General features: G+C 53.2%; 8 protein-coding genes across 9 annotated transcripts; 6 read left to right on the top strand and 2 right to left on the bottom strand.

Moving 5' to 3' along the window:
• The first annotated feature begins 37 nt into the window (after positions 1–37).
• On the top strand, positions 38–2,809 carry HMPREF1120_08264 (alkanesulfonate monooxygenase). Its single transcript, XM_009162510.1, has 2 exons — positions 38–2,287; positions 2,340–2,809. The coding sequence occupies exon 1, from the start codon at positions 495–497 to the stop codon at positions 1,821–1,823; it is 1,329 nt and encodes a 442-aa protein (XP_009160758.1). The 5' UTR covers positions 38–494; the 3' UTR covers positions 1,824–2,287; positions 2,340–2,809.
• On the bottom strand, positions 1,645–6,350 carry HMPREF1120_08263 (uncharacterized protein). Its single transcript, XM_009162509.1, has 4 exons — positions 6,180–6,350; positions 5,960–6,119; positions 2,803–5,908; positions 1,645–2,669 (listed from the first exon to the last, which is right to left on the bottom strand). The coding sequence occupies exons 1-4, from the start codon at positions 6,215–6,217 to the stop codon at positions 2,326–2,328; spliced, it is 3,648 nt and encodes a 1,215-aa protein (XP_009160757.1). The 5' UTR covers positions 6,218–6,350; the 3' UTR covers positions 1,645–2,325.
• Positions 6,351–6,580: 230 nt separating this feature from the next.
• On the bottom strand, positions 6,581–11,924 carry HMPREF1120_08258 (transcriptional regulator). Its single transcript, XM_009162504.1, has one exon. The coding sequence runs from the start codon at positions 11,771–11,773 to the stop codon at positions 10,994–10,996; it is 780 nt and encodes a 259-aa protein (XP_009160752.1). The 5' UTR covers positions 11,774–11,924; the 3' UTR covers positions 6,581–10,993.
• On the top strand, positions 6,913–7,365 carry HMPREF1120_08262 (uncharacterized protein; the record flags this gene model as incomplete). Its single annotated transcript, XM_009162508.1, has 1 exon — positions 6,913–7,365. One exon carries the CDS (start codon positions 6,913–6,915, stop codon positions 7,363–7,365), a length of 453 nt encoding a protein of 150 aa, XP_009160756.1.
• Positions 7,414–7,703, top strand: HMPREF1120_08261 (uncharacterized protein; the record flags this gene model as incomplete). The annotated part of the gene is made up of 2 exons (XM_009162507.1): positions 7,414–7,481; positions 7,580–7,703. 2 exons carry the CDS (start codon positions 7,414–7,416, stop codon positions 7,701–7,703), a joined length of 192 nt encoding a protein of 63 aa, XP_009160755.1.
• HMPREF1120_08260 (uncharacterized protein) lies at positions 7,798–8,234 on the top strand (the record flags this gene model as incomplete). Its single annotated transcript, XM_009162506.1, has 2 exons — positions 7,798–7,803; positions 7,875–8,234. 2 exons carry the CDS (start codon positions 7,798–7,800, stop codon positions 8,232–8,234), a joined length of 366 nt encoding a protein of 121 aa, XP_009160754.1.
• On the top strand, positions 8,830–10,256 carry HMPREF1120_08259 (amid-like NADH oxidoreductase; the record flags this gene model as incomplete). The annotated part of the gene is made up of 3 exons (XM_009162505.1): positions 8,830–9,648; positions 9,718–10,014; positions 10,098–10,256. The coding sequence occupies 3 exons, from the start codon at positions 8,830–8,832 to the stop codon at positions 10,254–10,256; spliced, it is 1,275 nt and encodes a 424-aa protein (XP_009160753.1).
• Positions 11,925–12,119: 195 nt separating the features above from the next.
• On the top strand, positions 12,120–13,988 carry HMPREF1120_08257. 2 transcript variants are annotated; one of them, XM_009162503.1, is made up of 2 exons: positions 12,120–12,244; positions 12,545–13,988. In XM_009162503.1, exon 2 carries the CDS (start codon positions 12,723–12,725, stop codon positions 13,596–13,598), a length of 876 nt encoding a protein of 291 aa, XP_009160751.1. In that variant the 5' UTR covers positions 12,120–12,244; positions 12,545–12,722; the 3' UTR covers positions 13,599–13,988. The 2 variants fall into 2 exon arrangements, with proteins under 2 accessions (XP_009160751.1, XP_009160750.1); XM_009162502.1 differs by having other exon boundaries at positions 12,222–13,988.
• The last annotated feature ends 168 nt before the right edge of the window (positions 13,989–14,156 follow it).

Raw genomic sequence — 14,156 nt, 5'->3', positions numbered from 1 at the left:
TGAAGCCACTTGTGGAGCAGTAGACCCCCGCTACTACTCCATCGCTACTACTCCATCGTTGTCCTGCTTCAACTTCTGGCCATCGTGTCAACCAGCTCTGCTTTTACCGACTGAAAAGCCAGATACCTCTTTGTGCGAAAGACTCCGTTGAGAACCGCACTAGGTTCATGGTAGGTACTCAGTATCAACCGCGAAAATATGCAGGTAAGAATGTCTGGAGTCGAATGGCCTGTCCAGCGTCCCAGGTATATAGCCCCGCCCTCCTCGATGTCGTGATCGCAGCATGCGCGGAGACCTTCCTCAACCGGTATCAGACATGAAGCGATGCCGCTTCATCGTATTTGTCATCATGGCTACAAGACGTCCTCACTGTAATCAAGCCGAGACGGAATCTTGGAAAACATATACTCTGGAAGAGACGTGTTCTTCTTTCAACTAACACATCCACCTGAAATCCTGGTCCGGCATCATTGGTTACCCTGACCAGCAGCACCATGTCTGAAACAAAGCAACTACATCTCACAGCCTTCATGCGGCCCGTTAGTCTCCACACCGGGGCATGGCGATACCCAGGAGCATATCCAGACGCGAACTTCAACCTGAAGCATCTGAAATCGTTCATCCAAAAGCTGGAGGCTGCCAAATTCGACGCCTTCTTCATGGCCGACCATCTGGGGGTGCTGAACATGCCAGTGGATGCCCTGAAGCGCAGCCACACGGTAACGTCGTTCGAGCCGTTCACGCTGCTGTCGGCGCTGTCCCAAGTCACAGAACGAATTGGACTTGCGGCAACGGCATCCACGACGTACGACGAACCATACCACATTGCCCGCCGCTTTGCGTCTCTGGACCATATCAGCGAGGGCCGGGCGGCGTGGAACATAGTGACGACAGGCAACCCGGAATCGTCCAAGAATTTCGGGCGCGACGAGCACGTCGAGCACAGCGAGCGGTACAAGCGGGCGCGGGAGTTCTACGACGTGGTGACAGGACTTTGGGACAGTTTTGCCGATGACGCTTTCATCCGCGACCAGGAGAGCGGCATCTTCTTTGATCCGGACAAGATGCACGTGCTGAACCACGTGGGAGACGAGTTGAAGGTCAAGGGACCGTTGAACATCGCCCGTCCTGTTCAAGGGTGGCCGGTCATCGTACAGGCCGGCCAGTCCGAACCGGGCAGACAGTTGGCGGCCGAAACCGCCGAGGCCGTCTTCTGCTCGCCGCGCGACCTGGAGGCGGCCAAGGCGCTGTACGCCGACATCAAAGGCCGCGCCACCGCCGCCGGCCGCGACCGTAACCACCTCAAGATCCTGCCGGCTGCGCTCATCATCGTCGGTGACACTGTCGAGGACGCCAGATCCAAACGCCTGAAACTCGACAGTCTCGTCCACTACGACAGCGCCATCGCCTCCCTTTCCGTCGCTTTGGGCACAGATGCCTCGGCCTTCGACCCGGATGGCCCGCTGCCCAAGGATCTCCCTGACACGAATGCCAGCAAGACCAGCCGTGCCGGAGTCCTTAAGCTGGCCGAGGAGGAGGGTCTGACCGTGCGTCAACTGGCACAGCGGTACGGTGGCTACTCCGGCCTCGCGTTCGTCGGAACTCCTCAGTCCATCGCCGACGAAATGGCCACTTGGCTGGCCGAAGAAGGTGCCGATGGCTTCACTGTCGTATTTCCGTTCGTCCCGCAGGGTCTGGATGATGTGGTTTATCGCTTGGTCCCCGAGCTACAGCGCCGAGGCATCTTTCGCCAGGATTACAAGGGGACCACTCTGCGAGAACATCTTGGTCTCCCCCGGCCAAAGAATCAGTTCTTTCCTTGATCGGGTCCAGCCATATATGCTAGGATGAGGCTACCGTTGATAGTCCACAATTACTAGTATTCTGGCAGGTACAGTTCGAGTACCACAAATCCAGCCTGTTCAACCATCATTGTTCATCTCTCCCCAAAGGTGTCTCAACTACTGTGCTATGACTGCTACATGCAAGCACTTCCTCTGCTCTCCGAGTCATTGATCTCATCAGAGTCCGGCCTTCATGTCGAGGACGAGATGCTGACAGTCTTGTAACACCGCGTCCATATTCCTTATCATAGCAAGCAGAAACAACATCATTTAGGCTCATAGGAATGGGACCATTCCTCACGTTGTATGTACTCAAGCGCTCACGCAGCCTCCCCACTAGCAAACAGCCCGCACACTCAGCCGCCGTTCAAGCTTTTCCTCGATCAGGGCAAACAGCCAGCTGGCCTGGCCTGGACGTAAAGCCAGACTCCATAAATGACCAGGTATGCATAATATGATCTTACAGCTCCAGTTACTCTGCTCATTGCGTCTGAGACTCGATGAAATCCAAGGCATTCTCCTTGGTTTCCTCCCTGATCGTGCTGACGTTATTGGCGAACCTGACACCGAAACACTTGTCCGCGACCCTCAACATCTCGGGCCTAAAGGTCGTGCAGATGAATTGTGCACCTCGAAGTCGATCATCACCTGCTTCACCGTCTTCATTGTCACCATTCGCATCGGCCCTGTTGGCCAGGTAGAGTAAATGATCTGCAACGGCCGTGCGGTACTGTGCGTCCAGGTTGGCGTCGATTTCGTCAAAGATGTAGAAGGGCGCCGGGTCAGTGGCTTGGATGGCGAAGATCAGGGCGAGACTGCAAAGACCTATTGTTTTGAACGAGCAATGTTAGCCGAAATATCACAAACAACCTGCTCCGCTCGCCCTTGTTTGCAAAAAGCCGAGTCGGACAAGATTGATAACGAGAAAACAGGTTAAACCATCAGGGGATGAACTTACTCTTTTGACCACCGCTGAGCTGTTGTATACGCTGCTGATCATCATGCTTACTGTTAAAGCTGACACTGATACCGACACCGGTGTAATTCTCTACACTGCGCTTGTTGGCCGCCGGCCCCTGGTCGTCATCGTGATCGGACTCGTCGTCCCCGGGCTGCCGTTTGTCCGTCTTGCGTTGGATGATCAATCTTCCTCGGCCGGCAGGCACGAGTTTCTGAAAGATCTCGGCGAACGCCTTGCTGACTTGTTTGAAGGTGCGTTCGATTGCCTCGTCTTTCCTTTGATCGAGCACTTCGATCAGATTCTGGATCGACCCTTTGGCGTTTTCCAGATCCTCTCGTCTTGCTTCGAGTTCTTCTCTCTGCTTGGCCGATTTTCGATAATGCTCAAAGGCATGCTTGTTGACAGACGTGTATTTCTTTAGGGTCTCCTTGGCCTTCTGGAGTCGCTTCACAATGGCGTTCGAGTCCATGGACTGATACTTTTTGCGGAGGTCCTCGGGGATAGCGCCCAGTTCTCGGATATTCTCAATCGTTTCCTGTTTGGATGCGAGCAGCGCCGCCTTTTTCTGTACCGACTTCTCGAGCCGCCGCTGATATCTTTCAATCGCCTTGGCCAACTCTTCTTGCTGCCGCTTTGTCTCGGCCGCTTGTGCCTCGAGCTCCGCGACCTGCGTAGCTGACGTTTCCTGCCGGTCTTCCAGATCGTTCAGATTCTCTTGTATGGTGTCCAGCTCCTTTGTCAGTCGGGCCAGTTCCGATCTCTTGGCTCGTAATGAGGCGGACACATTGGCCTCTGTCTCGAATTCGTCTGCCTCGAGTGCTTCGAGTTGTGGTTTCAAGCTCGAGTTGAGTCTGGCCTCCAAATCCGCCTTTTTAGTTTCAATCTCTGCTCGAGACGCCGAGAGATCATTGTATTCCCGTCTTAGGGTCTGAATGGTGGCCGAGAGACTTTCGAGCTGCGCCTCTTCGGCCGGTGTCAGAGCTTTCTTAAAGTCTGACGCCAATTCTGCCTCGTAGGCCTTTTGCTGATCAGTCAGGATCTTGACGTTGGCCGCAATGGCGGCTTCCTGCTTCTGTTTCAATTCCAAATCCTCCTTTGTGCGTTGCAGCATGTCCATTTTGTTTTTGATCTCTTGCTTGAGGAGTCTTTGGTTGCCTTGGAAATGATTCTTCCGCTGCTCGAGTTTCTGAACCTCGCCCATGGCTTTGGTGATGGTCTGGTCGATTTTCTCGATCTTCAGCTTGATCTCGCTGCTCTCGGCTTTGATTGCCTCAAACTTCTCGCGAGCAGCCACTACAGCCTTGGTGGCCTTGAGTCTGGAAGCACGCACATCGTGATACCCACCTGTCAAGGCGCCCTTCTTGTCCGACCGATCACCTTCGGGTGTCACGGCAGTTAGTCCATGCGTCCTCGCATACTGGGCGGCGATGCTCAGATTCTGCGCAATGATGGCTTTGCCAAACACTTGTTGCACTGCTTTTTCGAACCTGGCATCATATTTGATCAACGACATGAGTGGCCGAGCATCCTGTGCGTTAGGAAAGTTGGCGGTCTTCGGTTTGAGTCGGTTGAGCGGCATGAATGTAATGCGACCCGCGCGCTCCCGGTTCAGAATCTCCATCACTCTTGTGGCTGTATCGTCGTTGTCGACAACGTAGTGGAACAAAGAGTTTCCTGCAGTGACTTCGACGGCAGTATGATGCTGCGGGACATCAATCAACTCGGCAAGGGTACCATAGCACCCGTCAAGCTTGTGCTGTTGCTTGATCCGTCGAACAGCATCCAGACCTCGACTGGTGTTGCCATCCATCATATGCGACAGAGTTCGTTCTGCTCTTCGCAGATCGTCCTGAGCCGCCGAGTACTCCGAATCCAGCTGAGCCTCTCTACGCCATAAGAGCTTTCGTTCGTCCATAAGGGTCTCCTTACGCTCGTTGGCCGCTTGGATCTCCTTGTCGAGTGAATCATCCTGACCGGCCATTTGCTGCTGCAGACTCTGGATCTCCTTTTCCAGACTGGCGATCAACTTTTCGTCTTCAACAATGCCTTCTGCGGTCTGCATGCGCGTGGCTTTGAAACGTGAAAGAGATTCAAAAGCTTCCCCAATCTGCGCCTGCAGCCAGTTGTCCCGATCTTTCTTCGATTTGAATCGTGCACTCCTCCCTTGTTTGCCATAGAGACGTTGTTGGATAGCAATCGCTTCATCTAGACGGGCCTTGACTGACTGCTCCTTTGCACGTTCCGCTTCGAATTGCGGTATAATGCTACTGAGTTCTTTTTCAATTTCCCGAATCTGAGATCGGACCTGTTTCAGTTCTCGGTCATGGGTTTGCTTCGTCCGTTGCGCTGTTTGTTGCCCATGCGCCAAATCTCTCTCCTCCAGTTCGACCTGGGCGCGAGCTTTGGCCTTCTCACGCTTTTCATCTTCTAGTTGTTTCTTCTCAAGCCGTGCCGCGTGAATTTGCTGGTTCAGCAGCTGTATTTGTTGTGTAATTCTGGCCATCTCATCCTCGACTTCGGCGTAGCGTTCGCGATTCTCATCCGCATCGTCGATCCCACCGGCTCTCTTGTCTTCGAGGTCTGCAAGCGCCTTGTTGATTTCCTCTTGCTCTCTGTAGAAAAGGGTGTACTCTAGTGCTCGTTTCTCACGGTCTTTCTCCTGGAAGTCCCGCAACTCTTCTTGTTCTTCTTCGAGCTCCGCCAGGCGTTCATTGATCTGCTCGAAAGTCTGGTCGATCGCGGCCAGCTTGTTGTTGGTGTCACTCATAATCTTGAGGGACTCTTCTTTTTTCGCCACAAACTGTTGTGTCCCGGCCACGCTCTTCAAGACGTCCAATCGTTCCGAATCCTTCATATTCGTCAGGCGCGTAATGCGGCCTTGTGGGACAATATAGTACGGGTTTGCGCGTGAAAAGCCAGCATTCTCCAGCAACTGCATCACGTCCTGTTTCGTGGCATTCTTGCGGTCCAGCGAATACTCGTCCTTTTTCAGGCCAATAGTGCGGCGCAAGACGAGCTCGTCGTTTCCGGTGGGGAATCTGCCGTCCGAATTGTCGAACACGATCTCAACATACGCCGACATGACCGCCGAACCCGTGCCTTCCTAACCAATCGTCAGCTGACATCGATGACAGACGCGCCGCTCGTTACTCACGTGGATGAGTTGTTGTCTGTCCTCTCGACCCATTTGCGAATAGGCGTCACTGAGGACAAACCGGATCGCGGCGAAGAAATTACTCTTCCCGGAGCCATTGCGACCGACAATAACATTGAGTTTGGGCGAGAAAGGGTTGACCACGGTTTGGTTCTTGTAGCTACAGCTGGGTCAGTGGCCGAAAAGACCAACGTCGGTGCTGGTTAACTCCAGAACTCACCTTTTGAAGCCCTGGATGGTTATTGATTTGATATACATATTGGACAACGGCCGGAGCAGTCGCCCACCGAAGGCTTTGATTGACACGGGCGCATAAACTGCGGCGTGGAAATGGTATTTGTCGCGAGAGAAAGAGAGGGACGCGATCTCTCACTCACCACATCCAAGCCCCCACAGATGCGAATCCCAATCGAGACGCGCAGCGCGTTCGCGGGCAATTTAATGGGGCTTGGCAGATAAGCGAGATCACGTGTAATACGGTGAATCACACAGCATTGGTTCGTATTCCGGCGCAGTATTCAAGGCTTATCACGAAATCTGACAGCGGACTGGAAGGCCCATTATTGAGGCATATCTGGGTAAGGTGACCAGCAGCCAATCTCCATTCGGAAGATTTATAACGTACAGACGATGTTGTCCAGCCGATTACTAGTAAACTGTCTTATGGAACGACAAGACCCTAGTAAACGAGAGGTAAGGCCACCTACACCAACATCACTCTCTTCGGCTCACCCTGGTCTACGACCCGAAATGCAAGATGGGCTCCAGTCTTCTTGGAACACATGGCCATCTGACGTTGAGTCGAGACCTACTGTACGTACAGTATATAAAGCCTTCTTTCTTGACAGTGAGTTAGCAATGAATATTTCCTGGTGCCCTTCTCAATCGGTTCGACCTCCTTGTCTCCCAGTGTCCATTCCACGTCCCTCTACATAGTAGACCTGATCCACACAATGGCGGCATCTCCCCAATTCTCCATCCCGAAGGAATACCAGAATGAGCTACGATATGTCGACGCGCTCGACAAGCACTCTGACGAAGACATCCTCCGCTCATTGGAAACCCACCGACCCGTCACGTCTGAGAAGAATATCTGGGCGTTCTGGGCCAAAGGGCTCCGCAGCATGCCTGGGTGGTGCCAACGCAACGTCATCAACTGGGTTCGCTTGTGTGGACCGAGCTGGACGGTTCGAGTCCTCGATGCTATTCCCGACTCGCCAAATTATGCGCTCAACTATGTCTCTGCCGACCTCCTGCCTCAGTCGTTTGTCAATGGCACCATGACCAGGGTGTACGTGGGACCCCATAGCTCGGACTTCCTGCGCGGTGCGTGCCTGTATACCCATGGAGGAGTGTACATGGGCGTCGGGATCATTCTCATCCGCGACCTCGACCGGATCTGTTGAAATCAACTTGCTGACCCGGAATCGCCGTATGAGGTTTCCGCCCCAATCATGTTCGGCACCATCATGGCGAATCACTTTGTAGCTAGTCGCAAGGGCGACCATTTTATCAAAGGATGGTAAGTATGCGAAAAGGCAAAGACCCAGTACTCTGAATAAGAACCCAGAACACACAACCGTCTGAGTTTTTCCAACTTACATTTCATGGTCCTGCCAGGCACGACATCCTCGTCCATCTCTGGAAAGGCCGTCAGAACCACAAAGGCATCATCCAGGGTCGTCTTGTGTCCTTTGCCCTCAGAAACACTTTCAAGGAGGCCGAAGAAGCCAACTTCAACTGAGACTTGAACGTAGAACCGCAGACCGTGTTCGAGTATATCGCCCAAGTGTTGTCATGGATGAAACTGTGCATGCTAGAGAGCACAGGCACAGGCGATGACAGTAACAACAACACCTTCAGCGGCACCGAGTATTGGCTGAACAAAGTCCTCATTTTCAACGCCTTGCAGTAGGACTGGGGCGCCGAAGCAACCATCGGGTTTGGCGGGCAGATCCTGTTTGACGCTCTGGCCACGAAACTCGATGCACCCAGAGATTCAGCAGAGTACAAGACCGCTTACAAATTGGTCTGGCGGCTTTTGAGCCGGTCGAGCATGCAGAAAATCACCCACGGCAAGAACCTGACCAAGACGCCTGCATTGGGAGCTCTCTGGGACGAAGAGACCAACAAGGACAAGGACCACGAGCCTGGCACTTTTGCTGAGTTGCTTAGGTACGGAAGCGTGCACTTTGAACAGACGAGGGAGCGCATCGAATACCTGGAGGTCCAGAGGCCGGCCGAGACGTTCAAGAAGGGCTTGCTAGAGCCTTAGGGCCCCTAATCACATGGTAAAAAGTCGTGCGGGTGGATCACATGCAATGCAATGCAATGCCAGTGCAAGACACGGCGAGGCGAGGCCAAATTCAGTCTGCCACTGCAGCTCGCTTCAAGTTGAGCTCGGTGATGTCGGACACGACACGGACATACAGGCGGCTTTATAGCAGGTAGGCCTGTTGGACTTGGACTTCTTTCAAGCGCCCGGCAACAGGTGTGAAGATGCACTATACCGCAAACAGTTACAGTATTCAATACTCCCCTTTTAAGCACAGGGTGCCATGCAACTAATGCAAGAAACAAAGTTGTCACAGCTTGAATCTACCACTCCTGTCGCGAGAGAGACACTACAACGGGCCAACCCTCTCGGCCGACAAGGCTCGGCAAGGCTAGGCAGCAGAAACACCGCCCGCGGCGACAACTGCCACTGCAGTGGAACCCGAGATTCGGAGTGGGTCCTTCCGAGACCGGAAGGTCCGCGGTGCCACGGCGCGACAATTTAATGGACCAGCATTTGGATCAGATAAGATGTCGGCTGTGGCCCCCCTTTCCTTCCTCGCCTTGTCCGCATACTCCACACGACTTTCTTCAAGATGCTCGACCGGCTGCAGGTCTTCCTCAAGCTTGTCGGGCTCTCGTTGTCCCTGGGCCTGAAACAGCTTACTCACAATTGCGCCGCCCGGGTCCATCGTCTGACATACAAACCGGTCGACAACCCCAAGAATGTCGTGGTCATCGGCGGCTCCATGGCCGGCTTCTTTCTGGCGAAGGAACTAGCCGAATCGCTTCCGACGGGTTATCGAGTGATTTTAATCGAAAAGAAGTCGCACTACCACTTCACCTGGAACTTCCCGCGGATTTCGGTGGTTGACGGCCACGACAACAAATGCTTCATTCCATTCCCTCGACAGATTTCGACTGCTCCAGCCGGCGTGTACGAGTTTCGACAGGCCACGGTCGTGGCCATCGATCCGGACAAAGTGACGCTGGACAACGGCTCCACGATTGACTACGAATATCTGGCAATTGCCACGGGTTCCAAGGCCCGGTATCCTGCACAACTGGACGCGAACGAGAAGAGAGAATGCATCGATTACTTCCAAGCCCAGCGACACCAAATTGAAGCCGCGAAAGATATCGTCATTGTCGGCGGTGGAGCAGCGGGTGTCGAAATCGCAGGGGACATCAAGACAAAATTTCCCGACAAGAATGTGACTCTGGTGCATTCTCGCGACCGCCTCCTGAACAACTTCGATCCGGCACTCCATGAAATCGCCAAAAAGGCTTTGGAGGACATGGGCGTCGTTGTGTATCTGGCCGACCGGGTCGTGTCGGATTTGGACCCGGAATTGACCAAATCAATCAAGCAAGTCATGTTACGCGATGGGAAGGTTCTCCAATGCGATCACCTGGTAAGCAAACCAAATGGCTTTTGATTCAACGCCCTGTTCCGTACTGATGACCATTGTTCTTTTTCGCAGATAAAATGCACCGGCCAATCCGCGCAGTCTGACCTGACCAAGGAGTTCTCACCGGCCTCGGTGGCTCCAACTGGTGGGATCCGTATTGAGAAGACTTTGCAGATGAAGGATGCGCCTTCGGATAAGATTTTTGCTCTGGGAGACGTCATTGATACCCCTGGGCCAAAAATGGGCCGCGCCGCCTCTCTCCAAGGCTTCCACGTTGCCCGCAATATCGTGCGCTCCATCAACCACAAGCCATTGAAACCATACAAACCTTCCATGATAGACACCTCTATTGATTTGACCTTGGGTCTGGTAAGTGCACGCTGCACACCATGTGTTCTCTCGCCGTTTATCGAACCTTCACTGACGAAGCTGCCTGGCTGGCGTTGTGATAGGGTAAAAACGTCATGTATATCAGTGATCTGGGCAGACGGCACCTGGCCATCAACACCAAAACGCCAGAGGAGTTGCATGCGGCTCGGGCTTGGCAGGTTATGGACATGAAGCCGTATGATGACCCGGAATACGAAGCCTCGAAAAAGCTGGCTGTTTGATGAGGGGCGTGCCTCACCTCTCTCGGCACAATGCGACTCAAACATCTCCAGTCGACACCACCATTGTTAAGCCAAGAACATTTGGAAGGGTGACTGAGTCGCCTCGAGCTCTCTGGTGATGCTGTGACCGCCCATGGGCGAGCTTGTTGAGACCGTCAATCAGTGTCCTGCTGCTGCACATCCCATGCTCAAGCTGAGGATGGGATGAGTGTGGTGCACTTCGAGATTGTGCTGCTAAGTGCGGGAGAAGCCGACTTGATCTTACTCGAAATGCCCCATTTGATTGAGGGCCGTGGACTCGTCACTCCCCTTTCCAGTCTGTGGCTTCTTGATCTGACCGGTCATTATCAAGTGTGAGCTGGGGTCGGATCAAACTGTCCGCACTCCAAGTCGCAGCGAAATAGGGTCTCAAAAGCCCTCAAGCTCTGTCTTTGTAGGCCGTCAACGAGGGAGACATATGATGTTCCCTTGCTTGAATTGGTCGATCGATTGAGCATGGAGACTCTGGAGGGCGTTTTATAGAAGTTTTGAATTCGGCCTCTTTCTTTGTCGGGTGTTAACATGGCAAGTTTTCCATTGGCGGCGTCTGGTGTGCTCAGGGTAATGTCCTTAAACAATCTTCAATATATTCCGGCTCTCAGAAACACTCTTTGTATCCAATCGTCTCGCCTGGCTTCCCGACCAAATAAACATCAATCAACGCCACCTCTACCGTCATTTCATTCATAGTAGTTTTTTCAGCCCTGCTTGGCAGCGGAGTCCTTTATCCTTCCACGTTCCTCCACCGTCCTCGCTATCCTCGACGCATTATCCGTCTGCAACGCGTCGAACCCTTTGATGACGCCTTCTCTATCCCCACTCGCCAGTTCCTGGCTCATCTTAAACTTGCCTTCTAATCTAGTGATTTCGATTTCGACCCCAATGATATTCTTCTTTAGCAACTCTGTGTACCTTTCAGGCGCGTCGGCGAGTTCCCAGGGCTTAAGCCGATCACCTTCGCCCGTAAACCCCATCATTTGCGTCTCTGCAAACCGCGACAGATCGGTGATCTGGCGGTGAAGGAACTCACCTGTTTCGGCAGCCTTGCTGTCGAAGAAGATGGTGGCGGTCCCATACGCCTGGACAGCCGTATAATTCCACGTCGGGACCACCTTGCCCGTGGTGGGTTTTGTCTCGACGTAGAACTTGGGCGTCACGTAAGAGTGTGCGGGACCGTTGAACACCACTGACACTTCCTCGCGAAGCCGTCCGTTGGATCGGGATGGAGTGCTCGCTTGCACGGCTTCGGTGATGGATTTGGTTTGTGGGTTTGGCTTGGCTAGGTGGCCTCGTAGTTTGCCTAGTTCCGTCTCGCTGGTTTCATCCTGCACGTCGAGTAAAAATGGCACATGGCTGCATTGGATAGTTGGGAACGTTGTCGATTGTAAGGCGGTGATGAAGAGGCCGAGTGGGTTTTCTTGGATGAAGCGCCGCAGTGTTGGGATGTGGTATTCGGCATGGGCGGCGCGGAGATACATGTTGGATAGTAATTAAGACCGCGCGATTGAGTTGGAAGTGAGTGGAGTTTGTTGGCGATTGGCCTGCTTTGCCTGGGAGGACAACCAGATGACTGAGGGATGAGTGTCGGTGAGTTGAGAGCGACGTCGGACCCTTTATAATCAATCTGATTGCGAGTCCCGGGCGGAGTCCTCCGCATGCACTTTCCTGCCTCGGCAGCCCAGATCAGATCTTGGGGTAATAGAACGCAATATGTGACTATCGATTGGCCACCACTAAGTTAGCAAGGCCCATTTTTGACACCCTTATCAATGGATCCACGGGCACATTTATTATTCAAGTTGTGGTGTTGTCTCCACAGATATCTTTCAATCGTCACAAGGCGCGGTGCGTGGTCTTGAGGCTCACCCTCACATGCTTGGCTGCAAAATGGATTCGATGCATGGTCGACAAGGGCAATGAGACTCGAGGTGGGCACTGAATTCTTATCGGTATGTTTGTTGCATTTACTGTGTTTGCCCTGTTTGCGCTTCCTCCTGTGCATGGACGGTGCAGGTCTGCTCAATTCAAATTGCAAAGGCCCCTTGGCAAAGCGCAGCCTTGTTTGAGATCTGCCAGTGGGAGCCCGCGCTCACCCTTGGATCGCAAGCTAAACCACTTTCGACTCTAGAGAGACAACCCTGGAACATAGTTTCGCGCCGCCCCCTTTTTACCCCAGACTCAAGTTGACTTAAACTGCATCCGTTTAAGAACACCAACGCTGTGCTAATGAGTCCACCTGCCGCTGACAGCAGTAGCCACCGGCCGTGTCATCTACCGTATATCCTTTTTGCCAGAAAGCTCAAACTGAATTGGGTACCTCCAGACCAGCGATAGACAAATTGTTCAATCGCCCTACCGATACCCTCTTCCCGAACCACGCGCGAGGTTCTTCGAGAAACCGGCCGGGCTTACCGTCGGCTTGCGACGATGCTTCCAGAAATCCAGGACGAGGGCAAGATGCTCCACTCGAGCGTTTTTAGCACGGTCTACTTGATTGATGGCAAGAGCGTGCGCAAATATCCCGAAGCGAGCCAGTTCCCGGATTCACCACTCGTGGCACTCGAGAACGAGACGTGCGCGTACAAGACGATTGGGCCACACCCTCGGATTGCACGATGGATCCCCGCCGAGACAGCCGTGGCCGAGTATGTCGAGATCGAGTATTATCCGCACCGCAGTATCCGTGACTACATGCAAAAACAGAACAATCAAGTCCCGCTCGCTCTGCGGATCAAGTGGGGGGCGCAGATGATCGAAGCTCTGGCTGTGATTCATGCCAAAGGGGTCATCCATTCCGACTTGAAACTAGAACAGTATCTGCTCGATAACGACATGAATGCTCGGCTGTCGGACTTCAATGCTGCCTCGTGCCCAGGGCGACCTGCACTTGGCTATGAAAAAGCAACCCACTTCCTCCCAAGGCCGCCGGAGGAGGACAATACCGTGCGCACTGACCTATTCGCTCTGGGATCCACGCTGTACGAGCTGGCGTATGGGAACTTCCCGTATCACGAGCTCTATCCCGATGAAGCTCTGCTCTTCTCGTCGAGCGATTCAAAGCTACTGGCCTTCTATCATCAACGTCAGGGGGCTGATGCCCAAGTTGAAAGAGCATACGAACAAGGCTTGTTCCCGGACGTATCTGGAAGTTTCTGTCAAAACACCATTTTGGGTTGTTGGAACGGCAACTTCGCTTCTGCCCAGGAGGCCCTCCTTGCATATAAGTCTGAAAGCCGACACATGTCTGCAATTGATGCATCCTGTGATGCCATTGCTACGGATGAGATCAAAGCTGCTCTCTAGAAGAGACAGAAAAATGAATGTGTATCCGTTGCCACGTATGCAACCGCGCATTTGAGGATGAGTGATTGAAGCCTCTCCTTGATACCAGGCGTCAAGCCTGCGTACAAGCCTTCTGTTCTTCGCGTTTTCAGCAAAGCATACGTAGGTAGTCCGACATGTGTATGCAGGTTTCTTGCCAACCCTTCGCCATGAACATCCCGCCAGAGATTGATCCTTGCCCTAAATGCAATAGTCAGGAAGGCGGACGAGAGCTAGATTTCTTGGTATTCGGTACGTCTGACCTGGTGATGGCGGATGTTGGCCGGTGTCGCCTTTGGCCAGTTGCTCCTGGCGGTTCATTTGGAGCCGTTGGTCTTCTTCGTGCGGCTGGACCCGAGGTAGGTACGTTTGTAGTTTGGGCACTTGGTGGCATCTCCATTGGCGGGACGTTTGTTGCACGCGATAACAGTGGTCTTTTCCACTCTCTCGCCTCCAACCATTTTAAGGCTGTTGAGCACTTCGCACATGGTGTATGTAGATGGTGAAGGTCGGTTGTGATGGAAGGGGTTCTAGGGAAGA

Source organism: Exophiala dermatitidis, assembly GCF_000230625.1.
Source record: "Exophiala dermatitidis NIH/UT8656 unplaced genomic scaffold supercont1.7, whole genome shotgun sequence".
Classification (NCBI taxonomy): Eukaryota; Fungi; Ascomycota; class Eurotiomycetes; order Chaetothyriales; family Herpotrichiellaceae; genus Exophiala; species Exophiala dermatitidis.
The sequence above is the reverse complement of the archived record's forward strand: the minus strand, read 5'-3'. Positions and strand labels throughout refer to the sequence as shown.